Raw genomic sequence first — 27,491 nt, 5'->3', positions numbered from 1 at the left:
CTGGAGCATACTGAGCCATTGGCGAGCACCCAGGAAAGGCGCGTCCCATCTCGCTCTGGTGGCTGGTCCAGCGAAGAGAACAAACCTCCCCAGCAAGTGCTCCTCTGTCACCCAAAACGTGTGAGGCCACTGCTGTGTAAAGGTCCATCGCCCCCAACCCACCATTCCCTCTGAATTTTAGGTTTTTCCCTTTAAACAAACATGAAAAGTATCTTAGTGTACATTCGCTAATTACACAGACATATTCTTTTTTCTCTTTGCACAGTTCAATGAATATTTATTGTTTAATTTTTATCTCTTTCAAGTTGCGGTTCGAGACTTCACTGAAAAGCATGAAATACCAAGTAAATTTCCTCATCAACTGCCAGGAGTATTTAACAAATGAACACTTTTGAAAATACTTTCACTTGATGATGGGGTTTGCCTTTTCCAGTTTGACAGCGAGGAAATGAAGGTACACAAAGATTATGTTGTACCTGCCTGTACCCGCCCAGGACTCCTGATGTCTACATTAACAACAAGCTCCTGTTGAAGTGAGACATTTCAGATGGAGCTGTAGAGACAGACGTGCCTTGCTCTTCACCACACAAACGCTGGCCTCGGTAACCTGCCCCGTGCTGCAGAGGAGCTCCAGTGTTCAGCACAGATGCTTTTTGCCTGAGGTGGCACCCACTGGAGGCTACACAGTCTTCCCCTCCCTTCACCTGCCTACTCACTTATCACATGCCCCTGGCTCCTGCAACTAGTAGCACTGCTCATTGCATCCTATTCAACATGGGCAACTTCAAAATCCCACAATTCTTAAGTTTTCACTTTCTGCAGTTTTACTATTCTAAAACATCTGGTGTCCCTCTCTCTGCTCCTCTTCAGCGAAAATGCAGTGCCAATATCGTTCTCACAAGTAAATCTCTGACCCCAAAGTAACCTCTGGCTTCGGTATCAGAAAGCACATCAGACTCCACCAGGCTTGCATAAGGAAGCCTCCAGCTACAAACAACGCAACAGAAGGGCTGGCCGAGGTACAAGGGAGGCCAGATGCAAGGTCCTTCCTGGCTGCTGCCCCGGTGGTGGGGGCACAGGGTGTCCAGTCTGGCCACCCACCAGGAAGGAAAAGACCGACCCGGAGAGAGGAGGAAGCCTGGGCACACCCGTCCCTGCGGGCACTCTCGGGGCTGCCGAGGCCACAGCTGGCGGCTGCGTGGCTCCCCCAGGCTCGGCACACGCTCTTTCCAGTGACCCGGGCCAGCAGCAGCGCTCACCGAGCCCGCACTGGGCGGCTAACCCAGCCCGGCTGCCCCGGCCGGCCCGCCCAGTCCCCCAGCAACCCTGGAAACAGCCAAAGCGGGGAGGTACCGACACGTGGACGAGCCCGACGCCCCCATGAAAACGGCTGTGGCCGTTGTGAGCATCCGCCACCTCCTCCCCGCCAGCGGCCCCAGCCACCGTCCCGCCGCCGCCGAGGGGCCGGCCGGCAGCCAACGCCCGCCCGCAGCCACATCCCGGCCCGGCGCCGCTTCCTCCCGGCCCCGCAGCGCGTCCCTCCCGCCGCCGCCGCTTCCACTCCTGCGCACTGGGCGCGCCCCCCGGGGCGGGCCGGGGCCGTGGGCGGGGGAGCGGCGGAGGGCCAATTGCGGTGCCCCGGGGAGCGGCTCCGGCGGCGCCGCCCGCGCTCGCAGAGGAGGATGGAGGCAGAGGGCCAGGTACCGGGGCCTCCGCTCCCCCCGCCCTCCCCCGGCGGCAGGGGAGGGGCCGGGACCGGGACCGAGCTCCCCGCCGGTGCCCCCGGCGCGGCACGGGGGCCGCTGCTCGCCGCCGCCGACGTGCTGGCGTTGGACGACGAGGAGGACGACCTGGAGGTGTTCAGCAAGGTACGGCAGCGCCCTCCGCGGGTCGGGCCGCTGCCCCGCTCGCCGGTACTTTGGCCTGCCGGGGGAGTCGGGGCGGCGCGGGAGGACGGGACGGCCCCGCCCCGGGCGGTGGCAGCGATCGCAGCCTCTGGCCGGCGCCTGCCCGGGCCGCCGCGCTCCCCGCGCCCGCACGGTGCCGCGCCGGTCCGGCTCTCGGCCGCTGCCCGAGCAGAAGCCGCCCGGGGCTCCGGGGCCCCCCGAGCGCTGCCCCAGGCAGCCCCGCGCCCCCCGGTCCGCCCAGCGGAGCCACGGGCGACTTCTTGGGCATGAAAAGCGGGTTTTGTTACTTCAGAGGAGTTGTGCAAGTCAGAACTGCGCTTACCTTAAATTTGCCAAGTAATCTGGACCCGCTGTAACCTCATAACTTATATTTGTCATGTACTGTGCATGTATCTGTAAATAAACAGTCATATTTAGTAATTGCAGTTGTATTTAAACATAAATATTTCCAAGTTTCAGTTTGAGTTTTCTTTTAAAAGATGAAGGAAAGTCTAGCACTTTCACATAGGAGCTTTGAGAAAGTAACATCTGTATTTTGATGAAGGGAATACGAGTGTAACTGACAAGGTCCACATTCCAAAAGCACACAGCCAGGTACAGGGACATCAATCTTGCGGATACTGCTGATTTTAATTAAACCAATGAAGTGTGGCATGACTACCACATATATTGTTTCTCAGTTTGTACTGATTTGTTCAAGGTGAGACTTAACTCATGCCTTCTCAGTTATAAAAGAAGAGAACATGTCTGGATCTATTTGCCTTATCGAGGCAGCATCTAAAATATAACATAAGGACACAGAGAGCTAAGGTGGAAAAAAATATCTATATGGGAGCTAAGGCCCCATTCACCTTCTGCAACTTCTGAATTGCTGTGTGACAGGATGTGTGACACTACAGAGAAACAGAGATGTTTCCTGTCTGAAAATGTGACACCAAATTTATTTTCAGTAGGACTGGTTGTCACATGAATTAAATGTGTATTTTTTCATATTTCTGGAAACAAGACATTTTTGGTATATATGAATAAAAACACTAGAATAAGAGATTCCTTCTTAGGAACTACATATTTAAACTTTTGACTGTAGTAAAATGCTCAAAATTCATGGACTTTAAGGCCAGAAGGGACTATTTACATGATTTAATGGTCTGTAACATACAAGAGATCAGGCTAAATCTCACCAGGTTATCCGCGTTTTTCTGAAGCATAACTGGGGTCTAGCTAAATCATTTTCTAAGAAAGCACCAGTCTTGACTTGGCATAAAGAGATGAATGATTCACTGAACTCACATGCAAAAGCAATGTAAAAATATAATTTTAGTTGTTTGTTTCTTACTTTGAATCCTTTTGTTTTTACTAGGTAAGCTCAGGCAGGTCTGCATGCAGGCATCTGCCTATCAATACAGCATATCAACAGTTACGCTGCTTGCTTGACAAGAGCGATGCTCCTTTGGAATAAAAAAAAAGTGTAGTTGATACAAGTTGCTGCTGCTATATGGAAAGTACTTATCTTTAAATTTCTGCTACCTGCATTCCTGCCAAATATTTCTTACTTATATTAAATCTTAACTACTATTGATGCATGCCACATAACTTATTCCTGCAAACAAGAAAATTTGTCATTATCTGAAAATACAGCATTCCTTCTGCAGCTTGGACACCTGCATTTAGTGGTCACATATAGACCAGAAACTCACTGTTTGCTTTCAGATGCAATTTGAGGGCTGATCTTTTGAGCTGATCAAAATCTCTGAGGTTGATTTGGGATTACACCCCCTTTGTTCATGCGCCATACATTGCAGGGAAACTCACAGGCTAAACATAACTTCAGACTAAGTTTTTTAAAACCCATTTTTACATAATATACCATTCTAAGACCACCTTGTTTTAAATTGTGCCTTAATGAGGTTTCTCACACCACAGTCTTTAAGGTGGTGGTATAGCATTTGCAGGCCAAGCAGGACAGCAGCAGCGCAAGGCTCAGCGCCTGACATTGACTTCGTCTGTCTCAGTTTAGTCAATGAAATGTACCAGCTACCAAAATGATGAAAAATGAGATTCTTAAAAATTGTCAGCCTCAATACCCTAAGTTATTACTCAAGATGTAAACACAGGGCTTTTATTCTATGAAAATGCATAGACATTTAACATGATAGTGTCATAAACCATTGACCCACTATCCTGTGACACATCTTGAACATTACAGACGAGGATCTTCTTCAGCAGCTCTGATAAAGCATTTCATGATGTGACATGCATTTCACTTTATCCTAGTTTCCGTTACCATGGAAAAAGGTCTGAGGTCTTTTTAGCAGAGACAACTTCTGCTGGTTGAGTTATGAGTCACACAACTACAATGTTTTCAACCTGCTTTCTTCCATTAGTTTCAAAGTATAGAGCACCACACGTATCACAATACCCATTTAGTTAATTTTTCCCTTCCTTGTTAACTGATACCTTGACCTAACATTGACAAAGCTGTCAGCACTTCGGTTAATACTTAAAATCTTTAGCAGGTCTTTCAAACTCTGTTTTACAGGATTTGTCTCCATTTAATAATTACAGAAAACTTAATAGTATTTCTGGAAAATATGTATGTGCCACTTCAGAATTGCATAGAGGCTAATTTTTCTTCCAAAGTGAGTTGGTCAAAGATTTGAGACTGATTTATAAGTGATTTTTTTGGCCAAGGAACTATCCTGTCTTCCTAAATCTGCTTCTCTGAAGAACGCTCCAACAACTAAGCTATTCTAAGACAAACTGTGCCACCACATCCTTTATCTGCAGACCTGCTTTGTATCCCTGGCCTCAGATAACTGCGAGCTCTGGATCCTCACTGGCAGGGTGGGATGGATGAGGCACGGAGGCAACCCTGAGTCAATGATCTGCTCTGGGGAGGAGTGGTGTTTAGGCAAACCTCTGGGCTTAATGTCTTCTACCAAGAGCTGCAGGCTCAGCTGTGTGCTCAGCCTGCTTTGAGGCTGCTCCTGCTGTGTGAGTCTTTTCCTTCCCTTATTTATTTTGGAGTCTTACTGACCAGTTGCAGCCAAATGTGTGAGTGAGACGGGGTAATTGCAAGTGTTAGAGGAAAGAGACCCAGAACAAAGCCATAATATAGCCAGGAGCTCATTGATTTTCTCTTTGGTCTCCTGGCCAGTAAAGCACAGCACACACATCTCTGCCAATTGCTCTGTCAGGAGTGAAGGGGCTTGGAAGGGAGAAGGGCAGGTAGCTGGGGCAGCTGTGGGAACAGACATCATGATTTGGGACAAGGCCCTGATGCTCTTTTCAAGCTATACAATCCAAGAACTAGAACTGTCTGTTTTTCCTGTGCCACAAAACCTCTGCCCTCATTTGTATTCACACAAAACATAGTTCCAACCACAAAATTACAGCTATAGAGAAAATAGAAAATTATCTTTTTTTTTTACCTTGTTTCTGTGATGATGGACTTCTATCACATGAACCTCGAGAACTGCTGGAAGTAAACCTGAAGTATCATGAGGATAAAGAAAGAGAAACAGATGTTTGTTTAAAACTCAGATGCATTCATTCATATGCAGATGAACACTAGAGCTGTATCACAACAAAACTGAAGACCTGCTTATCCTATTTTTTTTTATTGCCTGTGTTTTGCTTCACAAACCACATATTCATAAGCCTTTCCATATAAAAATATACTTTGTGAAACCTGCCTGTATAGAACAAATTTTAGTAGCAACCTAGAAGGAGGAATGAAACATTATGATATTAATGATCCATAGAAAATTAGAAATATGAAACACATTTGCCTTCATCCAATTTAGGCCTTGCAGAGTCATTATTCCTCAAGTTATATAGCCATTCAAGTCCCTTACATGCTCACAGGCTTTTATTTTTTTTCCATGTAGAAGTTTACTGTTGCTTCAGCGCTTCGAACCACATGGGCCACTCTGAACTATCAGACCTCCTTCATATGTAGAGCACAGCCAGCTAGTGCTAGCAGGCACTGAAAACAGCATCTCTATTTATCCAACACCTCTCAGGACACTGCAGTCCTACAGGAACAGACTGCTCCAGCATGGGTCCCCTACAGGGTCATAAGTCCAACCAGAAAACCTGCTCCAGTGTGGGCTCCTCACTCCACAGGTCCTGCCAGGAGCCTGCTCCAGTGTGAGCTTCCAACAGAGCCACAGCTTCCTTTGGGAACCTGCTTATGCTGACATGGGGTCCTTTATAGGCTGCAGGTGGATGGTTATCTGCTCCACCATTAACCTTCATGGGCTTCAGGTGGAGATCTGCTCTGCCATTAACCTCTACAGTCTGCAGGTGGATCTCTGCTTCACCATGGACCTCCATGGGCTGCAGGGGCACAGCTGGCTTCACCATGGGCTGCAGGAGAATCTCTGCTCCGGTGCCTGGAGCCCCTCCTGCCCTCTTCCTTCACTGACCTGTGTGTCTGCAGAGCTGCTCCACACAGTCTCACCTCTCTCCAGCTGCAGTTGCTGGTGTTGCCTGTCTCTTTTTAACCCTTCTTAAAAGTTAGCCCAGAGGTGCTACCACTGTCACTGATGGGCGTGGCCTTGGCCATCAGCAGGTACATCTTAGAGCCACCTGGCATTGGCTCTGTCAGACATGGGGGAAGATTCTAGCAGATTCTCATAGAAGCCACCCTATAGCCTCCCCACTAACAAAACCTGGCCACGCAAGCCCCATACGTTCTTTTATGGTGTTAGTGAAATTATTTTCCCAGTCACTGTACCCTTCAATATTTTAGATTAGTAGATCTCATCCAGCCTTGCATCTAAGGAAGGAAATGAGATTTCTTGCTTCTTTCCAATTTACACTCCATTTCTCAGCATTTGAGTGATCACCATTGAACACACTGAGCAGAGGCAGCTGCTACGGGGACACATTCTTAGAGAGCTGTGGTGGAAGTGGTTGATGCTATCAAATAGTGGTTTGCCACTTCAGCAAATGAGTGGTTTGACTTTTTTTTTTTTAGAAATTAAGCAGCAAATTCATACTGCATCCTTAATTACTGTTTTTCTTTTAAAAAATATTTATTTTTTGTCTCTGTAAATGTTTTCAATTTCAGATTTTACTTTAAAATATACGCAGACTGAAATATCCAATTCCAATAAAAATTTTGGTTCTGATTTTGTCTTATTTTCTTTTTAAATAATATTTTTTTAAATCCACCCTGTTCAGGTTATTTCAGATAACTCAAACTTCACAAGTCCTGAGTAACTGGCTTCTGACAATATTAGTAATGCTGATAAGTATCCAACACATTTACTGGGTGTCAGGATTCATAACTGATTTTACCATTTATAGGCAAGTTCTCTTTCTAACTGTGCAGAACATTATTCCCAAACGGCAGCATTTTGCTCTTTCGTCAATTTCAAAACAAATCTCATTTCTTACATCCTCAATGAAGGAAACACTGAAAAGGATAATAGATTTGCTATGTACTATACAATTCTTTCATCTGCTCTATGTTTTATCTGTTTTATCAGATTATTTAAAAGTTTGCCATTTTAGCATCTGAGACGTGTGTTTGGATGTGTGTTTGTATACAAAGACGTTTTGATATAGATGTTCTCATGTCTTATCTGTAGGATACATCACTGACTGAGGTAAACTCATTCAGTCCTTCAGTGCCAATATCCCCCTCATCAATGATAAACCAGTATAAATTTGAGGATGAACCAGAATTAAAAGATCTCTTCATTACAGTCGATGATCCTGAAAGCCACATTACAGCCATTGAAACATTTATTACATACAGAGTAGTCACAAAGGTAAGCAGCTAGTCACGGCTATAATAGCTTACATTGATAACAGCAGTAGCATTTTCACTCTTGCATGCCATTCTCTGGGATATTACTACCTTTAAATTACACTCTGATTTTGCCATGTGTTCTAGACCACTAAAACTGTATGAAACTGTGTGGTAAATTGTGGAAAAAAAAACAGTAGAAGTCTGCATACATAGATACTTAGGTTCCTTATGCTGAGAAAATAGCTAATTATTCTTCAACAGTAAAATCAGCTCGATGCGACAATAACATTTTCTGTGGTGATCTTCAGCTGGAATATGAAAAAGCAGAAGGACTGATTCTGTTTGAAGACACTATATTAGCCCAAGTATTTATGACTTTTGGATCACTTGCAGGCTACCAGTCTTCTGTCTCACATAAGTGTTACCTGCTATAAAGTCGTTGAATTCCACTATTTTCTAATTGCAACATCCCTGATCACATGGACACTTGTTTCCCATTTACAGTTGCATATGATTTCTGGGGAAACTCCCACAGTCCTCCAATGAAAAAGTAATACTAGGAAACAGCTAAGTGTATTTTTAGCTGTCCTGAATGCAAATTATTTACTGGAAATAAGGAAGAAAGTCAGCCTCATGAGACCAGCCAGCTCTTCTGGGATCACCAGCAAATATTCTGCAGGCTGCATTTTGAGAATTGCTCTGTTAATTTATTTTACTTCAAGTCCTTTTAAAAGATTCATTTAAAACCATATTTTCAAATGGGAATTATTCATCCTTAAATAAGAGGAGATATCAATTCGCCATAAAATATTTAAAGAGTAGGAGGAGAGCTATCGTCATTAGCTTTCTAGCAATAATTTTCATTTTATGCATGTTTTTATAGACGAGAGAACATTTTTTCTTCAGGCAACTGTGGAAGGGCTTTAAGGTGGATTGCTTTTGCTTTTTTATCTATTCTATCCTTTCTTATCATATTTAATTTGAAGTGCTGGTTGGTGATGATAAAGTAATAGTATTCCTCCCACATACCTTGAAAAATTTTTATTCAACCCTCAAAAATGTATAGATTACAAGAGCATGTTTTGAGGTTTTTAGAATTTACTTGCATTGCATTATAAATCTCTGTGCAACAATGAATGGTAAGCAGCACTCATCACTTCAATGCCTAAAAAAAATGCTTATTACAGTGTTGCAAAATTGTCAGACCATGAGATTTATTTTATCACTGCTCTGTCTTCTAGAATCAAGCCACAAAGAGTCCGTGTTTTCATTAAAGGTTTGTTGGCAAGTTCTAACGAAGGGCTATGAAACTGGAATTGATGAGAGAACGCAGAATCCACTAAGCAGTACAGGAAGTGTTATTGCTATGATATGCTGAAGTTTCCATGTTTTGAATGTGGGGATTGTTGACCAGTGTCAGCAGGTCCCAAGGACATGTGTCAGCTATTTGGGTTTTTTTCCCAGAATGCTAAAAAATGCACTTTCCTTACTCGTAGATTACTAATGGCTTTACAAGAAGTGCCCTACAAGTAACGAATGTAACTGTGATTGCTAGAAGGAAAATGCCACACTAAAAAACGATTGAAATCTTTTGGAAACATTGTGGTAGGCTAATTATTCTAAGCCACTCTAGTGTGCAGTTTAGTGCTTGCCTTTTTTTTTTTTACAGTAGAACTCTGATTTCTTGCTAAAATGGGACATGTTTTATCACTTCAAGTACTTTATCATTGCACTTTGTAAAACAGCAAGCAAATAAAATGGGCAAAATAGCATCATGTATGCATTCCCTTCAAGCACTCAGTTTTCTCCAAAATCTAAAACTACTTTGCTCTTTTTTTTCTGGTATTCTAACCTGGGCCTGTTTTTTTTTGCCTCTGGTTTTCAGACTTCTCGTGGTGAATTTGACTCTAGTGAATATGAAGTTCGAAGACGATATCAGGATTTCCTTTGGCTGAAAAGTAAACTTGAAGAAGCACATCCGACATTGATTATTCCTGTTCGTTTGCTAAAACTTAAGTTATCTTTATTTGTTTGTGCGGTGGCTCCAGTTTTATACAGAGATGTTTGAGGTCATTCTTCAGTTTCTGAAGTCTCACAAACTTTAAACCAGCCTATTTTCATTAGCCTTACGTGATAATTAAAAATCCCATAAAGATATTTCTTGTTTGTAACTGTGCCATTAGCAGTAATTTGCAGTAATGTATGTCCTTCCTTCTTAGTTGTACATGTATTCTTCAGCACTGTGTGCTACAAGAACCATGTTATAGCACTGCTGAATGAGATAACTTTATAACAGTTAGGTTTTTACATGGTGGGTGTTACAAGGTATACTATGATTTTTATTAAGCAGAAGAACTATTCTAATACCCTTAATATTATGAAAATATACAATATATCTATTCTTTTTTCCTTAGCCATTGCCTGAAAAATTCATAATGAAAGGAATGGTGGAACGATTTAGTGATGAATTCATTGAGACTCGAAGAAAAGCTTTACATAAATTTTTGAACCGTATTGCTGATCATCCAACTTTAACTTTTAATGAAGACTTCAAAATTTTTCTTACTGCACAGGCCTGGGTAAAATGACTTTATTTTTATTTACAGTTATGTGAAACCACATCTTGTGTTCACAGCGTATATCAGGAGTCGCCCTAGTTCAGTATTCAATAGTGTCCTCCCACAGTTTGTTATGGGAGCGTCAGAAGACGGCAGGGGATTTATGAAATGTTCATCCCTCACGATAAACTTTTCTCTGTCCTTCTGGTAATCATGCGTGTGGCCATAAATATTGCTGTACCTTCCAGGGCAGGTTTGGTTTTGTTTTGTTTTGTTTTCTCTGCATTATGTTTTTTTTTTGTGGCAAATTCACAATATTTTAACTCTGCTTTTTGGTATACACATAAGCCTCCAAGATTATATGAAAAGTAGTATTTTTAAATTAATTATTGTTTTGGCATGTCACTGTCTTTTTCATCTGCTTTTTCTTTAAAGTTATACTAGTCTCATAGTAGAAAAATAAAGCCTTTGAATTTCCTGTTGTAGTTTTGCAAGGTGTGTCCATCCGAAAACTGGAGTTTTGTACTCAGAAAAGCTTACCTCTGAACTTCAGCAAAGGTTATTCCAGCAACATATAAAAAGAGTTACAAAAAAATAGATTATTACTTCTTCCAGTAGGAACATTGTTTGCTCTCCTCAGTGAGTTATTTCTGCACTCATTACCCCTGCTTTCCTGTTCAAAAGGCTAAATTCCAAACTAGCTAACTCACCCTAAAGCACGAAATGGTAAAGGTTCTTTGCCATCTTTAATCATTCATGTGAGAGTGTGACACGTGGCACATGTCGGTTTGCCCAGAAAGGCTTAGCTAATACATGCTAATACAGGGTTCTGACCCTGGTCTGGGAATTTTAAAGATTTATACACTAAAAAGGCACACAGAAGCTTATGTGTATATTTTTGGGTTTTGCTGGTTTTTGTTTTGTTGTCGTTAGTTTGTTTTGATTTTTGGTGGTGTTTGTGGGTTTGGTTTTTTAAGCTTTAAAGTATGCATTATTTTCAGAGAATTTTAAAAGTCCTTGGAAGTGAACACGGCTTGTTCTGTGTTTAGGAACTTTCCTCGCACAAGAAGCAGGGTCCCGGTTTGCTGAGCAGGATGGGACAGACCGTCAGAGCTGTAGCATCTTCAGTAAGAGGAGGAGTTAAAAATCGTCCTGAGATGTTTACAGAAATGAACGATTACGTGGAAACATTTAGTCAGAAAATAAATGTTCTAGACAAAATAGCGCATAGAATTTACAAGGAAGAAAGGGGTAAGTAGAAAACAAGTAACAGTTTTAATGATTTAAGAAATTAATATATTGGAAAAGTAAATTAGTTTTCATTGTGCCAGGCAAAATACTCTGTCAAGCAAGCAGGGCAAAATGGAGATTTGTATTTACACTGTGCTTTTCATAACAGTCGAACTTTTGGCAGAACTTCAAGTTACTTTGAATAACTTGTTAACGGGAAGTGTTTTAACATTTCATTGATAAGGAACTTAGAAAGAATAAAATATAGCAAGTATGGCTATCTTTTTACCTGTGCTTTTCGGAAAGCTCCACGACCTTTTCTTTTGTGCATTCAGTGGGATACAAATAGTAAGAGTTGCACTGTTTGTGCTGTCTCGTACTGGCATAATGCTGTCTAGATTTCAGATATCTAAACATCTCTCTTTTGGTTTAATTCTGTACCTTTTTTCTCTGTTAACCCAGTAGATTTTTTTTTTTTTTTTAATAGTTTTACTGTTGGCCATAACTTGTGTCATGAGAAGCTGTGCCTGTTAGAGTTTTTGTAAGAAGGATGACTTAATCTCAGTTTTCTCCTTAAGTAACAACAGTTCGCGCACCTACTTGGAAAGCTAAATTACTGACTTTCTGAGATGGACTCTGATCACAGACTAGGCCTGTTCAGTAGAACTTCCACTGGTCAGCACTTGAGGAATGTTATTGTCTATATAATATAATTTTAAGAGCTGCACTGTGTTCTTTTATAACAGAGTCCTTGTGCTTGCTCATGCAGTACCAGATCTTGGTGTGTCCTCACTAAACTGGAGAGGTCTTATAAAAGGAAAATACATCTTGGTGAAAAGATTTCCTTTTGCTGTCATTCATTTCAGTGGAAATAGCCAGCTGAGGTCCGTAGATTCAAGACATCAGTGCCAAAATATCTCCTGGAAAACCTTATGAATGTTGACATGCTCCCAAATGCTGTAGGTTATACCTTCTTTCTAGATTTTCCAAAGAGCACCAGGCAGAACAATTCTGTGCAGGGCCACAGTGTTGTGGGTATGGACTTTTGATAGCTGTGATTCAGAGAACATTCCTGCTCACGGTAGCTTAACGTGGGATTCTTTATTACATCTTCCGTGGAGGGGTTTTTTTAATCTCCAAGTAAACATTGCACTCTTCATGCCACATGGCTGCCTTGCATCTTTTCTTGGGCATTTCTTCATCATTAACTCAGTTGTGCTTTCAATACAAACTCAATGTGTCCACAGTACCCTCCTGTGAACAGGCAGCTTCCAGGTCATATCAGCCTTGCCCAAGTTTAGCCCTAGCAAATGGCATAGTGAATTCTGGGTCTTTTTTTCTGCTTACAGGTTATCTCTTGGCCTAGAGACAGAGAAATAATAATTTGAGAGAAATAATTTGTTGGATATCTCTGAGAGATATCCTTTGAGAGAAAGAATTTGTAGGATATCCTTGTAAGTAGATTAATAAAAGCTGCTAAAGGAGATAACACCTGCAGAACTGGAGTGAACTTCAGTGTGTCTTGAAACTTTTGGGACATAGCAAGGCTGCTAGTTTTAATAACTGAGACAGGATTTGGAGCATTATTGTAGCAGAGGAATTTGAGGCATTAGAAGCAAGTCAGACCAACTGCTACCTGGGGCTGCTGTGGCTCATGTCCCTCCGTATGAAGGCAACGTGAATTCAGGTCTAGGGACTACTAAATTACAATACATTAATTGATCAGTTTATTCATAAACAACTAACTGCCATTTACTTATCTTGGTCATTTGAGCAAATTTAAACATTAGCCTCAGTCTCTTGCTTTGTTCACAGTAAATATGAAGTTGCAATTAGTGTCGCTTAAACATCTGTTAATGAACAAGAGAGTAATATGTGTGTATGTTCCTGTCAAGAGTATTTTAATGAAATGAAGGAATACGGTCCTATCCACACACTCTGGTCAGCATCGGAAGAAGATATAGCAGACTCCCTGAAAGGTGTTGCCAGCTGCATCGACAAGTGTTGCAAGGCCACGGAGAAGCGAATGGCAGGGCTCTCGGAAAACCTGCTGCCGATTTTACATGAATATGTTCTCTACAGTGACATTCTAATGGTAAGGTTTCCTTAAGGATTGTTTATGGCTGTATGTAAAACTTGGCTTAGTCCACTGCCAAAGTCTAGAAGAGAATTTGTAACTGATGAAGATGATGTTGCAGTCCCTCTATGGCCTGTTGCTACTAAACATGCACAGCTCAGGACCGCTGTCAGCAGGGAATGTGGTCGGTCCCGTGTCCCTTGCTGATCAGGCAAGAGGCAGCCCCTCCAGAGAGAAGAGCTGGATGGTCGGGCATAGCAGGCAGCGCTTGGTGGCTGTGCTAGAGTCTCTGGTTTTACCATCTTCAGAGAGCTCTGCGTGGTAGCTGTGGAACCCAGAAAGGTTTGGGGAACAGCAGCTGAGAAAGACCTTGTCTGACAGTGCTGAAATGTGAACTCATCGAGTAACAGATTGTGTGGGGGAAAAGGAGGGGAGAGGCTTTTCCCTTTCTAGGAGATGTTCCTAAACCATGTTTTCTTTTTCCAGAACAGCAGGGAACTTCCAGTCCCTGTGCCATTATATAAGCATGTGTTAGTCTTTGCCATAAGCTGACACTCTCAGTTCCCTTTATGTACGTATTTTTCTTACACTTGGAGAGAATGTAAAAAAAAATATAACTAGAGAGTTGATAAACTCAGTGCTGATGGATAATCAACATAATTAAGTAACTGAATTCAGCATGTCATAATTCCCACTCTGCTGCCCCCAGAAAGCAGAAAATGTGTGCAAACCGCTCTTTGTCTCAGTTCTGAGCAATGCAAGCTGCAGTATCTGTTGTCTTCTTACTGCTGGGATCCCAGCTCCTCCTGCAGTGGTGTCTGAGCAGGGGCTGAGTGCGTTACAGGCCACGGGCAGAGCAAGACCCAGGTGAACTGAGCCTTTGCTGGCAGCCGGCGGAGCAGAGCCAGTTTCTCAGTAAGGCTTAGCTACCGAGAGGTTAAGAATTACGGCTGCAATGACTGCTGTCTTTAAAATAAGCTTCACTGAAAGAGGAACCATACAAAACGTCCTGTATTTCACAGGCCTCACTATTTATATTTACATGCAGGCAGATGGAGGTAGGCACTGCTTTGCTTAGAAGTCTGAAGAGATTACCATCCTAGCAATTGCTAGGTCTTCTTCCTCTCCCCTACTTCCAAAATTATTTTTCAGAATTTCTCAGCCTGTTACCCATGAGTGATCGTAGCCTTTGTGCTATTGAAGAGATGCTGCCTGCCCATTGCCTTCTAGTCTGCAGCCTGGTCAGCCTTTCTCAGATGTCCTCTTTTGTCCAGAGCACAGAGAGGTTTCTGTGGACAAACCCCAGAGTGATTATCTGGCTCTTCATGCACACCTTACAAGTATCTCTTGCCCACTGCAACACAGTGGTAAGCTGCCATGGGGCCCTGTCCAGAGGAAAATCTTCCTCCACCAGCTCATTCCTGTTTGACAACCGATCTTTCCTTTCACTCACCATGTTTTTTTTTATTTTTCCTGCAGCTTACTTCCCTCTCGCAGTTTGGAGAGTGAACTACTAGTCATTCTAAGTATACAATAGGGGAAGTCACACACCAGTAAAATCTGCTTTCAGAGGTGTGTTTAACCCCCCAGCACAGGGACCTCTGTGCAGTGCTGCCAAGATCATGTGTGAGCGTGCAGAAGAAGGTGTGGCCAATACAATATAACCCTTGTGCTTTCTAGTCTTGGGAGTTCAGCCTTAAACTGGGGAAAGAGATAAATTCATAGCTAAAATATTTACATCTGGACTGGGTCCTTCCTCCCTGACTCACAGAACAGATCTGGGGAGTGCAGAGTGCTACTGCTCCGCAGGGTACAAATTGCACCAATAAGTTGGTTATGGGTCCACATACAATTATTTGAGGGTTTTGTGGCAGGGAACCATTAAATATTACACACAAAAATGCAGAAGTATAATAATCTGCTTTATAAACACAGTCCCTCTGTTTGGCATTAGAAGTCAGTGCTTGTGTATAGTTGTAGCATATTAATGTTAAAATAATTGGATTTATCTTGTAATTTAAGGAGTATTTGTGATAAAAGTTGCCAAATAGTCTTTAAATAGTTTTAAAAGAGGCAAAAGAAATAGTAAAAAAGAGAAAAGCATTTGTAACATGAAGGAAAGCTGTTCCAGACATATTTGTTTTGCTTCTATGCTTACAGCTAAACATTTTCTATATTTATCTAACCAAAAGATATTCTGAGCTATTGAAACACAGATTTATGAGCATTAGTATGTATTGCTAATCTATTACTCAGAATTATCCGAACTCAGGTTTACCATATTTTTCTAGTGAATACCTGTTCAAAAAGAACATCGAAAAATTATTTGAAAATTAACCTCCTAAATTATTCTATTGTGTTTGTTAAAGTGACAAGATTTTAAAGAGAGCTCAGTCAAATAAGGCAGCTAGAGAAGGCAGAGCTGCTTGTGCCCTGTGCTGTTTCAACATGCCCTATGCTAGAGGTGAACACTGAAAATGTCTTTAGTATAAACAGAAGAAGCAGTAAAACCAGTTGTAGCAAGGTAACATAAAAGACGGTTTTGAGATTTGTAATGATATATGTCATGCTGCTTCTATGTCTTGGGTCCTTACAAAATAATATTGAAGGTTAAAGTCATAATTTCAATAATGCTTGGTATACCATTTCTAGTCATTTATTCTACTTTGTATTGTAACTTTTACTCAAGACACTTTTGTTCATGAGATTCAGCAAACTCATGTTGCTATTTTAAAATATGAATATATAGTAAATTGAGCTGATACCAAGTAAACTGCTGTTGCAGTTTTTCTCATACAATGATACTGTGTATGGCAGAAACTTGCAGCACCAATTTCAGATTTACTAAGGTTCTTGGAAAACATGTAAGATAAAATACAGGTATTGAAGAATAAGTCTTCATAATTTAAGATTTTTTTTGGTGAAAAGTACATGTATCATGTCAAAATTATTAAATGGCATCATTCTGTGATCTTGCTTCATTTAATTTACTAAATAGCCAAGTTGTTTGATGGTTTTCTGAATAGATGTCTAGAATTTGGTTCTATTTACTTTTTTTTTTATTTCCTCTTCTAAATTAAGGGTGTTTTGAAAAGGAGAGACCAAATTCAAGGCGAGCTTGACTCCCGAGTTGATGCTTTAGCCAATAAAAAGACAGAAAAGGACCTGGTGAGTATGTACGGAGAGCTGAAATCTTCCAGGCTGATGCCCCACAGAACATGCATCCTGGGAAGCGCGCTGTGTAACTGGATGCTGTCGCTGTAATTCTCATTCTGAAAAGGTTTGGCCTTTGTTGCTGTGCCTGCCAGGCACAGGCAGTCATGAGAAAGATGCAAAATTCCGTAGACGGGCTGCTGGAGCAAAGGACTGGTATTAGTGGGCAACCACAGTGTTTTGTCAACGCAGACTACACCGCAGCATTATTTTTAGCGTTTCTGTTTACTTCCACACTGGGAGTTAAAAGAAAGTAACACTTGCAGTGCTCTTGTAGCTGCTGCTTCATTGATGCAGGAGATGGAGAGGAGGTGGTTAGAATGAGCAAAGCTGCTCATCAAACTTATTTTAAATAAAAAGTTCTGGATTCTGTTCTTCCAGGTTTTTGTCTTACCTGGCTGTGCCCAGAGATATTTTTTTACTTCCATTCATTCTAGTGAAGGCAGACCCTAGCTGGTAGCCCAAGGGGGCAGACATACCCCAAACATACCCCAAGGCTCAGGGGCCTATGAAAAGGAACTTCTGGGATGGGTATTGGCATTTTTAAAATTAAACTCTCCAGCCTAAATAATGTTCTTCTAGCACATTGTTAACACAAAGTGTTATGCAGTGTAAATAATATATAAAAATGACTAAATATTAACAACTTTTTAGTACACCAAAGGAGGAAGTCCTTGACATTTCAGATACTTTTTAGCAGGGTTGTCGTAATTAGCTTTCATGTAAAGATGAGCTGTGTAGATAGTTTTTGGCACTTGAAATGCATATTTTTATTTGATTTCTCGTCACCGAGCTGAATAAATAAGAATACATTACCACCGTCTGATATCTACCATGGCTATGGTATATTTTGTAACAGTTTGCCTCTGTGTACTGCAGTGGGGCAGTAAGTAAATACCTCTAGTTTTGTTTTTTCCTGAAGTAGAAATTCTGTTTACTTCTATCATCCTCTCGTTTCACAACCTATTTGTTCTCTAATCTGTTTTTGTCTCTGCTTTCTCTGCCGCTTCACCTGCCCTTTGTTCTTAGTTTACATATGAGGTGTGTAGCTCTTAGAAGATGCCCAGAGGACAGTAAGCTGGAGAAGGCCCCAGGCTGGAACTGGGGTGGCAGTGGCAGGTCCCTGTGTCCCCAGGCTGCCTGTGGAGGGACTGGCGGAGCCATGGTGTTTTACCGCGGCAGCCCACTTGTGTCCCCAGCACCCCATGCCATGGGTGTCCCACAGCCTGGCAGCACCCATCGTTTGCATTGCATGTAGAAGCACAGTATCTATAGTAAGAATGATCCTTATGGGTCCCTTCCAACTTGAGATATGCTATGAGTCTAAGAATTTATTCTGCCAGAAAGGAGTGCTGTGCATCGTTTTATAAGTTATTTGTATGCAGCTAGTAATATCAACTTTTTAACATTGTACCCCTTTTAATCAGTTCCTCCCATTTGTGTGGTTTGTTGGCAGCATGCTAAAAACAGTTGTGTTTGCACAGAGCGATTCAGTGATGAATTGCAATTTCATACGGCTTGTTTAGCAGCTCGTCTTGCTGCTGTCCACCATAGAGAAGTCCTCACACAAGGTGCATGCACTCTCTTTTCCTGAACTGTCACAGACAAAAAGGAACATATTTCCTTTAGCACAGTATTGAACATATCATGTTGATTTGATATTGACAATGGGTTACTGCATAATGAGATATTTATATTTGCTTCCAGTAGCGTTTTGAGATCAGTTTGCTCAACTGTTTTTTTTTTCACTGTTTCTGTGTTTCCAAAACTGTGTTCACAATTTTGGTAAAAGCCTTTGGACAGTGTGATTACCCAGGTGCTCAGACCTTTGTTTTATCTTTCCAACACCTCTATTTCTTATTCATTTGAAAAAAAATCCTCTTTCTGAGAGCCTGATTCTCCTTGCGGTCGCATAAGAGCAGAAAAGCAGATGTCTGTTAGTCTAATCTGATCATAAAATCCTGTGTTCTCTGAGTGGCAGCTGTATCCTGAAGAGTTTTTCTTAATTAGAAGTTTAAGGCTTTTTCTATTAAATGATAGTTTGGCCACAGAGAATGGTGTAGTGCTATTTTTAACCATTCAAGTACCTCCTAACAGTTTCTTCAATCAGTTTTTTACTGTGTTTTAATTTTTATTATGTATTCAAATATTTTGCTGGCATTTCTAACCAGACTGATTTCACAATGAAAGGTGGTCGTAACACAGGTACTGTTATTTGCATTGGTGTCAAACCCTTAGTTTGGCTGTATTTGCACATTTCTATTCCTAAGCAGAACTCATGTAGCTTATAATCATCTCACAGATGTCAGATTGAACTTGTCAGTGCAATCTAGTAGCCAGAAATTCCACTGACAATGAGTGACATGAACTCTAATCTAATTTGAAGTACATTTCCACCATAGATAAGGAATCCCAGACTGTCATTCGAGCTGATAAAAGGCTGTGAGATCTTTAGCACTGGTCACGGCAGAAATTAGATGATTTAACAAACAGAAGGTTATACAGCAGGAGAATGCAAAACATGCCCAAGGTGAGTGCAGCTGAAATAGCCTGGAATTGCAAATTAAGCCTGAAGAGATGTCAGTCTCATTGGCTGGGAAGAACACTTTATTGAGCCATGCCATGCCACCAGGCTTTTAGAAAGCTGCATGTGATGCTACTAAAAAGGTAAAACCTTGTCTCTCACTCCAAAATGTAGTCCATGAAGAAGGCAGTTGCTCAGGGCATGGAAGGTTTGAAGTCTGTGATTTTGGAGGCAGGCTCTGACAAATGCTTGGGAGGACTTTGGTGTCCTTCTTCTTATCCAGACCTTTCTTACCTCCAGAGCTCTGGATGTGAAGATGTTGGAGTTTGTGGCTCCATCTCTCCCATGCTCCATTCTGCAGGCATATACACATCCACGCGACTGCATCCCTCTGTGGTGTGCAAGTTTTTAACAGTTTTGGTACTGCCACTAGTGCTAACAGTACTTCTAACAAAAGGTTGATATAATGTGCTCTGACAGAACCAGATAAGCGTTAAATGCTAACTTAAGAATTCTGTGTTCACGCTTTAAACTAAGTAGTAAAGAGATGAAATGCTGAATGTATCACATTCAGAACATATCTTATGTTTTAACTGTTGGCTAAAAAGGGTTAGTATCACCGAGATGTAGGATTAGTTGATGTAGCAGACAGAAATTCATGCTCTTTGGTATAGTGAGGTAGCATAAAATGCTGTGTCACTTACCAGGTAATTTGGCTATTGGGCCAAGTCTCTGTGCACAGGTTGCACTGCTCACGTCTGGTAGTGCTCTGCCCTCGCACTGTCTGGCTCCCACCTCCCTGTCCGCTGGTCCAATATCTGATGAGCACTGTGCTGGCCTTCTCTGGGGATCACTGGTGTGAGATTTAATTTATCACACTAGCTGGCTCAGTGAGATCAATGTAAGAAATTGGATTCAGAATAATACTTAATTTGCAGGATAAATTGTAGCAATTTATACCTTGTAACAGAGGAACATACTGGGTAGGTGATTTTCAAAAGACCAAGCCATTTTTCCTTGATTTCTGCTGTCATGGCAGCTGAAGAGGATGGCATTTTTGTTTCTTTTCAGTTGTGAAAAAGCAGATTTTAAACCTCTCTATTTGAGATGAAGAAGTGTGGCATAATGCTGGTTTTAAACCTTAAGTCCAACCCTTGCCTTGATGCAACACAGTTTCTTTTGGGCTTTAGAGGGTGATGTTTAAATTGTGTATCCAGGCAGGGATGAAGAACAGAATCTGCCTGACCACATCACGTTGTGACTACCCAGTGGAAGAAATTTGTAGTTCCTAGAAAAGGCAAGACAAGAACAAACTGTAAAATAAATGTCTTAAAGATATGAAGAAAAATATAAGGGGAAGCTGCTGCAGCCAGCACTTTTAGGTGGGAGAAGTTCTTTAAGTGTGTAGCCTAGCTCATTCTTGGAATGAAGGACTTTTTTCTTGCAAAAGCAGAAAATGAATTCAACTGCCTTTCCTACTCTAAGTCACCTACAGATATTCACTGCTTTCAGTATTCTGTGTGCATTCATTTTTGGTATTTGAAGAAAAGGCAATTAAGTTGCAACATATCCAAAATACTGAATCCAGCTACCTGTAATTCCATTGAAGGTAATGTCCTCACATTTAAACTTTTGACTAACCTTTTCATATTGAACACAGTATTGGTAGTTGAAATTACGCTTGTCCATAGTTTGATTACTATTCTGACCAGATAATTGAACCTGTGATTTTCAGTAAAACAGGAAGAATATTTTGCATTTTGTTCTTGATTAATAACCACTATTCCTTTAATCTAGAAGTGTGGCAAGGAAAATCAGTGTAGAAATGGAGTCCAACTAAAAACGTTTATTCATCTGTGTATCATGGAATGTGGAGAAAATCCATTCAGATGAGTTCTTAAGAGGTGAAGGGTTCTAGGATGTCAAACTGAATTGGGATCTGAGATTTGTGAATTAAGCGCTGGGCTCAGGTTCTGTGACCATTTCAGGCAGTGCTGCTCAGTTCGTGTCCGATGGTGGCTGTTGCACTGGGACACTGTCCTCCCTGCACGGTTCAAGCTGGGGGCTGTGCACCAAGAATTTCCACATCCTGCTTGGAATTCTGACGTTTCTGCATTCTGCCAATAGCACAAGCATTCCTTCAAAATCCTGGAACCCTGAAGTTCATGTCAATGAAACTATGAGCTCTGCAGAGAGCACAAGGAGCTATCCAACTTTACGGGAGAGTCGTATGAGGGGAAAACAATTTGTCTGATGGCAGAATGCAAGGAAGAAGAGGAAGGTGTATGGGGCCTGAGTTGCAATGGAAAGAATATGAGGAGATTAACTTTTCCTGCTTGATGTTTCTTATGGGTGGTGTTTCTGCCTGACCTCCCCCTGCTGCAGACAGTCCCTGTGCGGTCCCAGCAGAGGATTTTGCACTGTAGTGGCAGCAGATGTACCTCGTTCTGTGACTGGGCGCCAGCCAGAACTCACACAGCTGATTAGTAAATGACAGTAGGTAAAACAATTATTGAGAGGAGTAGAAGACTCATTAACGAGAGGGCCTGCGTCCGCTTATTCATTCCCATTAACCGAAAAGTCACTTTGTGCATCTACAGTAATTAGAAGCAAATAACGTCTGTGGAGTAGCCCTCAAGGTCTTTGATCCTGGATCACTGTGAAAGAGTTTCTTCTCTGCGGAAGTCCTTTGGTTTAATTTATTTATCTGCTTCTGTATTTCTCTCTCCCTCATGTGGTCACACAGAGGTTAGTTCCACAAGAAAAGATGGCAAGTTGGCAAGAGATCAGAAAGTTTGTGCTTTTGATTTCTGCTGTCTTCTCCTCATTCTAGTTTCTCTTGAGGTTATTGAAGGTTTTGTCAGGGTTTTCTCAGTTTTTCTGACCAAATCTAATTTGTAGAGTTGATTCTGCTTCAGTAAAGTCCTCTGTATTTTCCTTCTTAGATGCATTACTCTCAAGTGCCAGTGAAGAGTTGCCAGAGTCTGTAACTTCTCAGCCAATAAAAATATCTTCAGCAATACTTTAATTCAGGTCTAGAATTTCTTAATATTTCAGAAATTGTACTGTTAATTAAGAATAAAATTTAAATTTGTCCTTGGGGGAGGATTTTCTGTGCTAAGTCGAATACCAACCTTGGCTCTGCAGTTCTGCTTGTCTGCACTACAATCACTTGATTTCAATCAGTTTTGAAATGGTGGTTTACTAATATTTTTAATGTTTACAATTCATATTTAGTTCTCAGAAGAGATTGGGAAACTTGAAGACAAAGTCGAATGTGCCAATAATGCTCTGAAAGCAGATTGGGACAGGTGGAAGCAAAACATGCAGTGTGACATGAGATCAACGTTCACTAATGTGGCTGAGAATAATCTCCATTATTATGAAGAGGTAAAACACTTTCTCATTGCAATGTTATTTTTTCATTGATTATTTCAATGGAGAAGTCCATGGGTTGTCTGTAAAGAGGAATTTTTGCATTATAGTTCAAACCTTTGTTAACTTCAGAATCAGTTTTTGCAGGAAGAGGGAGGCAGTTGTCCTTAATTTGACACATTTCAAGCAAAATGTATTTTGTGCCCAAGTCGCTGATCCTGAGTTCATCATCGACAGAGGGCACTCTTGTTTTACTAACCACACCAATTTGGAACGTATTTTTCGGTTCAACATCAGCTGCTATATTTCAGTTTGGAAACCTTTTGCTGTAACTGCATGAAGAGGCCCTCTGGAAAGCTCAAACTTGTGTAAATGATCCTATATGAGAAAAACGTTTAAATGTGATTCCATGTCAGACAGTTTATTCAGGAAGTCCTCATTGTTATTTCTCTGAGGAATTGTCTACCACGAAATAATCAGATTTTACAAGGATAAAGAACAATACAATTTTGAGAAGTCAATATGAAAAGCTTATTGCACTTTTTTAAAACAAAACAATGCTGCAAGTGTATACAATTAAGAAACGGAATCTTTTTATTATTTTCCACTCAAATGCCACAGCTAATATTTTCAGTAAGAATTCCCTTTTACAATAATATATACTAGGAAAGAGATCTTGAAAACATATCACAATATACGTTAAGCAGTCTGTGCTGTTTCTTCGTGGCCAAGACATTGAATGAAGTGCACATTTGGAAAATATCCCAGATGTCCTGATTTTTGAAAAATAAGTTATCCTTATTTTGTGAAAAAAATGGAATGCACTAAGCCATCTATTACTCATAAATTAGTAATTTTCACAGATATATGTTGATATCTGTAACTTCCAATCCTGTGTTCTGAACTTTTTATGGATTGCCCGGTAGCCAATGACAGTGTCCTGATTTTAGAGATCATTTTGTTAAAACGTAATTGAAAAGACAGAGCTCTTGATAATCAAGTCTAATTAATTAACATACAGACTGTGAGATGCATGGACATTGACAATCTGTTGTTACATATTAAGATCAAAATATTTTCTGAAATCAGGCAGCAAGCTTTTGGCATCCTCTCACATTTTCTTCAGTTATTAATGATCCCTGACTTCTATATCAGCAATACGTATGTTAAAACTATGCTAAAGATCTCAGAATATTTTGTTAATGAATGAGTAGCTAGATTAAAACACAAAAATAATTCTTTGGTTCTCTTTCCTATCTAGAAGAAGATTTTGCTGAATTAGAATTTTAATTCAGAATGCCAAAGCTTGTACTGTACATGAAATTACTATAATTAAGTCACAAAGTGCAGAAAATCGTTCAGCTATCTCTGTAACTGCCAGTGGTTCTTCTTAAATAGCCTCTGAAATACTGAACAAATTGGTTTATCCCGAGACATTATTCTTTGTTGGTGCTTTTTTTGAATATTGAATTCTGTATAAAAGGTTTTTGCTGTTAATATCTTGGTAGATCTAATTTTAGAAGAAAACAGCTTATCTTACTACAGCAGCTGCAATAATAGAAAACATTGTGCTAACGGTATCCCTCTTTGTTTGCAAAGCGAGGGCTTACCAATTCTTTTTCCTGTTTTATCAGAAAATCATTATCTTAATTCTGGCATTCAAGACAAATTGATGAAATTAATATTTAGATTGGGAGTTTTGATCCAAAATAAGCATGTTTATTTGAGACCTGTGATTAACGCTGATGGTTAATTATTGGAGAAATGATTACTGTGGGAGGCCCTGATATTACAAACTACAGGTGCGTAAGGCACTCCTGACAGCAGCAGAAGCAGCAGCCCTGGCATCTGCTTTCGCTGTTTGAAAGTGAACTTCAGGAAGGGAATCCCATAAACCTGAGAATCAGAAGATGATTTTTATGCTTCGAGTAGTAAGAAAAAAATCCTACCTTAAGGATAGTATTGTGAGTCTCTACTCATTAAACTAGTTGACAAACACAGTGCCTGTTACGGTGTTTTTCACTTGTTCAGTCACGTTCTCTCTCATGCTCGAAGTTGAATTACTTGTTCGTGCTTTTGATACACCATTTGATGCTTCCTAAGCCTTTCAGTGCTGTAGCACCCCTCATTTTATTTCTTGCCTTTTGTTTTTCCCAAAGCATGTTCTGTTTTTCCCCTCCAGTTAAACTCCTATTCTGCCTCTCCATGAGCAGCATCCCATTCCCTTCTACACAGCAGCATTTCACCGTGCTCCTCATTATTCCTCAGTCTTGCTGACTCCATTCTCCAGGCACACAACCTAACCAGGGTCATTCCTGTGAGTGGCCGTTCTCTGCATCCCTGAAATTTCTGACAGCTACAGAGGAACAAGATACAGACACCTCATATTTTCTGGTGGCTTTTGCAATAGAAATCCAGTCCTTCAAGGCTGGCTAAAACTAAAAACGGTGTGATCAAGTACAACATAGCAGTGTGTCAAATTGTACTCAAACTTCTAAAATGTTATTTCCTCTTCTCCACAATATGAGGAAGGAGTATGACCTTACATTTGTTTGGGTTTTTCCATAACTGTAATTGCCCAAGGATTCTGCTGTCAACTTGTCAAGCATCACTTCGCTAGCATAAAGGAGTATGTCTCCCTTATGCTGAATTAAAGTTCATGTAACGTGAAGTACTACTTTAAAGTGTTACCTGTAATTACGTTTCTCCGAATTTACTACTTCAGAACAAGTAGAGCTATTTCTGTAGCCTTCCAGTTTATTGACTATCTACATTTAATATACTTGAATAAGAATGGTTCCTTTGTTTCTAAGCTGTGGAATCACCAGTCTCTTTGTGTCTCTCAATGCGCTAACTAAAGCCCAGTGTTGCAAATTTACAGGGTGCTCGTATGCAGGCCTGTGAGAATGAAGGCTTTCCTGTGCTCATGTACAAGCTATGTTATAATACATTTAAATACATTGTCATTTAGGAACCAAGAATTACCATGACTGACCAATTGTTTGGAATTGCTGTAGCTGGTCTCAGGAGCTCACAAAGTTCTCTACTTCCTTTTCTCTGCTTCTGGAAAAGAGTTGGATACATGCTTAAGTCTCTCTGTATTCCACAAAGGCTTAAAGCTGATAACATACTGTATTAATAATGACTGTAAATGCATTGCTAAAATGGGACGGATTTTCTGAAAAAAATATGAAAAGGTTTTTATTTTTTAAAATTCAGAACTTTACTCCTATTTCTGAAGTAAAAACCATTGATTTGTCTGTCTTACAGAAAAAAGTTCTTGAATGAAGCATGTGCTAACACTGTACCATTTATTTTATTCCTTCTCCCCATGGCTGAGGTGTGACACTATTGTCTGAACCCTGGGCCAGCAGAGGTACCGCCGAACACCTGAAGTCACAAGCTGCCCGCAGGGTGGAACTGAGGCTGAAATAGCTGATTGTCACCAGGAGTATTTTCATTAAGTTAGGTATAGACGTTCTGCAGAGCCCTAAGGATGCAGCATTACTAAAACCAAAACAAGATACAGAGTTGGTGGTAGTGGTGGTATTTAGCCAGCATGTCCGAAGTGTTCTGGTACAATTTAGCAAAACCAAACCAGGCAATGTTGAACTCCATAGCCTTTAGACATTTACTAATTTTTTCCTTTTGTTTTTTTCATGTGTTTACTATAGTCTCTAGGATATTGCCATCATCAAAGAAAAAGAAACACTGTAATTTTCCTCAGCAAAGAACTTTGTTAATGTTTTCTATTTAGAAAAAGCACCATAATAGGTGGCTAGATTTTGCAACCCGATCCAAAGACTAGTTAGACCTTATCTTTGGCTTTCTACTGCTCATGAGGCGCTCTAGTAAAGGCAGGAAGATTGTGTTTGTCTCATAATGTAGGATGATATTTAATTAGTTTTGGCATTGAAAGAACATGTTTTTCATTGTGCGTGGATGAGATTTTGTTTTAAAGCATAGCCTCTAATTTTATTTTTCTCGTGTCATGCTAATCCTGTTAAATCTTTGCAGCTTAATCAGATAAAAAGCTCAAGTTATCTTTGGTATAGGGAGATTCTTGTTGGTATTGACATGGCTTACTCTTTTCCAAAAATATAAATAATTTCCTGATTTTCTTAACTATTGCAAGCATAATTTAGTCTCTTTCTGTGACCTACATTGTTGTATAGGCATAAATTGATCCAAAAGATTTATTAGTGCAAAACAATACTCCTTCCCCATTACAGCTACTTCCCTCTAACTCCAAAGCCCTTATGTACCTCTCTACCTAGTAAAAGTTGTAGAAAATAAATGAGATTTGTTGTTTGCCCTAGAGGGCTCTGCAGTGATGCATTTAAGTAGTCATTTGGTTGCATAGCAAAAAGTGAGCTGCTCATGCATGGTGATCACATCCTACCTTAGCAGTGCCTGGGAATTTCGCTAACGAACTTCATGTGATTTTCAGAAGTTCCCACATGGCTGAGCCAGTTTGTCTCTGAGAATGTCACTTCAAAGCCAGGATCCATCTTTGAACCCTCATTCGCTTCAACCTTTTTTTCAATGGTAGGAATCACTATTTCTATCCACTTTAGTATTTGTTTCCTTGCACCCAGAAACTATGAAAGTATTTTTTGTCTCTCTCTGAGACACACACAGGACTTGATTTTCAGATTCTACTCCAGAAAATGCCATCATAAATGATATTTATAAGGTATCAACTATGGAAAACAGGGAACTGGAACAGAAAAACACATGGCATGCGACACACTGCTGCTATCATCCCTACTACACATCCTATTTTTATATCTCCTTTTTAGTTAGATATACAGTTGTACTATATAAAAACGTTTTTGCTGTT

General features: G+C 40.7%; 2 protein-coding genes and 1 long non-coding RNA gene across 5 annotated transcripts in view; 1 reads left to right on the top strand and 2 right to left on the bottom strand.

Annotated features, from left to right (window-relative positions):
• LOC136103622 (uncharacterized) overlaps positions 1 to 1,512 on the bottom strand; it is a 37,432-nt gene extending 35,920 nt beyond the window's left edge. The window contains exon 1 of the long non-coding RNA XR_011739783.1: positions 1,354 to 1,512. This is a non-coding gene — a long non-coding RNA (uncharacterized lncRNA). The remainder of the gene's footprint in view (positions 1 to 1,353) is intronic.
• A 74-nt stretch (positions 1,513 to 1,586) lies between these two features.
• Positions 1,587 to 27,491, top strand: part of SNX7 (sorting nexin 7) — a 29,487-nt gene continuing 3,582 nt past the window's right edge. Inside the window, exons 1-10 of one of the 3 annotated variants that reach the window (XR_011739780.1) lie at positions 1,588 to 1,868; positions 7,508 to 7,690; positions 9,557 to 9,667; positions 10,086 to 10,250; positions 11,279 to 11,480; positions 13,355 to 13,554; positions 16,618 to 16,704; positions 22,511 to 22,663; positions 25,989 to 26,117; positions 27,099 to 27,196. Coding sequence is in view for 1 of the 3 variants with exons in the window: in XM_065841995.2 (XP_065698067.2) it covers positions 1,683 to 1,868; positions 7,508 to 7,690; positions 9,557 to 9,667; positions 10,086 to 10,250; positions 11,279 to 11,480; positions 13,355 to 13,554; positions 16,618 to 16,704; positions 22,511 to 22,663 (1,287 nt within the window). In the remaining 2 variants the exon portion in view is untranslated. Of the gene's footprint in view, positions 1,869 to 7,507; positions 7,691 to 9,556; positions 9,668 to 10,085; positions 10,251 to 11,278; positions 11,481 to 13,354; positions 13,555 to 16,617; positions 16,705 to 22,510; positions 22,664 to 25,988; positions 26,118 to 27,098; positions 27,197 to 27,491 lie in introns of all 3 variants that reach the window. The other 2 variants (XR_011739779.1, XM_065841995.2) reach the window with 2 other exon arrangements.
• The window catches only part of PLPPR5 (phospholipid phosphatase related 5), an 87,264-nt gene continuing 82,539 nt past the window's right edge, over positions 22,767 to 27,491 (bottom strand). Inside the window, exons 7-8 of the mRNA XM_071810389.1 lie at positions 25,644 to 25,711; positions 22,767 to 23,026 (exon numbers count right to left, since the gene is read on the bottom strand). Coding sequence (XP_071666490.1) covers positions 22,942 to 23,026; positions 25,644 to 25,711 — 153 coding nt within the window. The 3' untranslated portion in view covers positions 22,767 to 22,941. The remainder of the gene's footprint in view (positions 23,027 to 25,643; positions 25,712 to 27,491) is intronic.

The sequence above is a fragment of the Patagioenas fasciata genome, chromosome 6 (assembly GCF_037038585.1).
Source record: "Patagioenas fasciata isolate bPatFas1 chromosome 6, bPatFas1.hap1, whole genome shotgun sequence".
Classification (NCBI taxonomy): domain Eukaryota; kingdom Metazoa; phylum Chordata; class Aves; order Columbiformes; family Columbidae; genus Patagioenas; species Patagioenas fasciata.
Note: the sequence above shows the minus strand (reverse complement) of the source record. Positions and strands in the feature narration are given on the sequence as shown.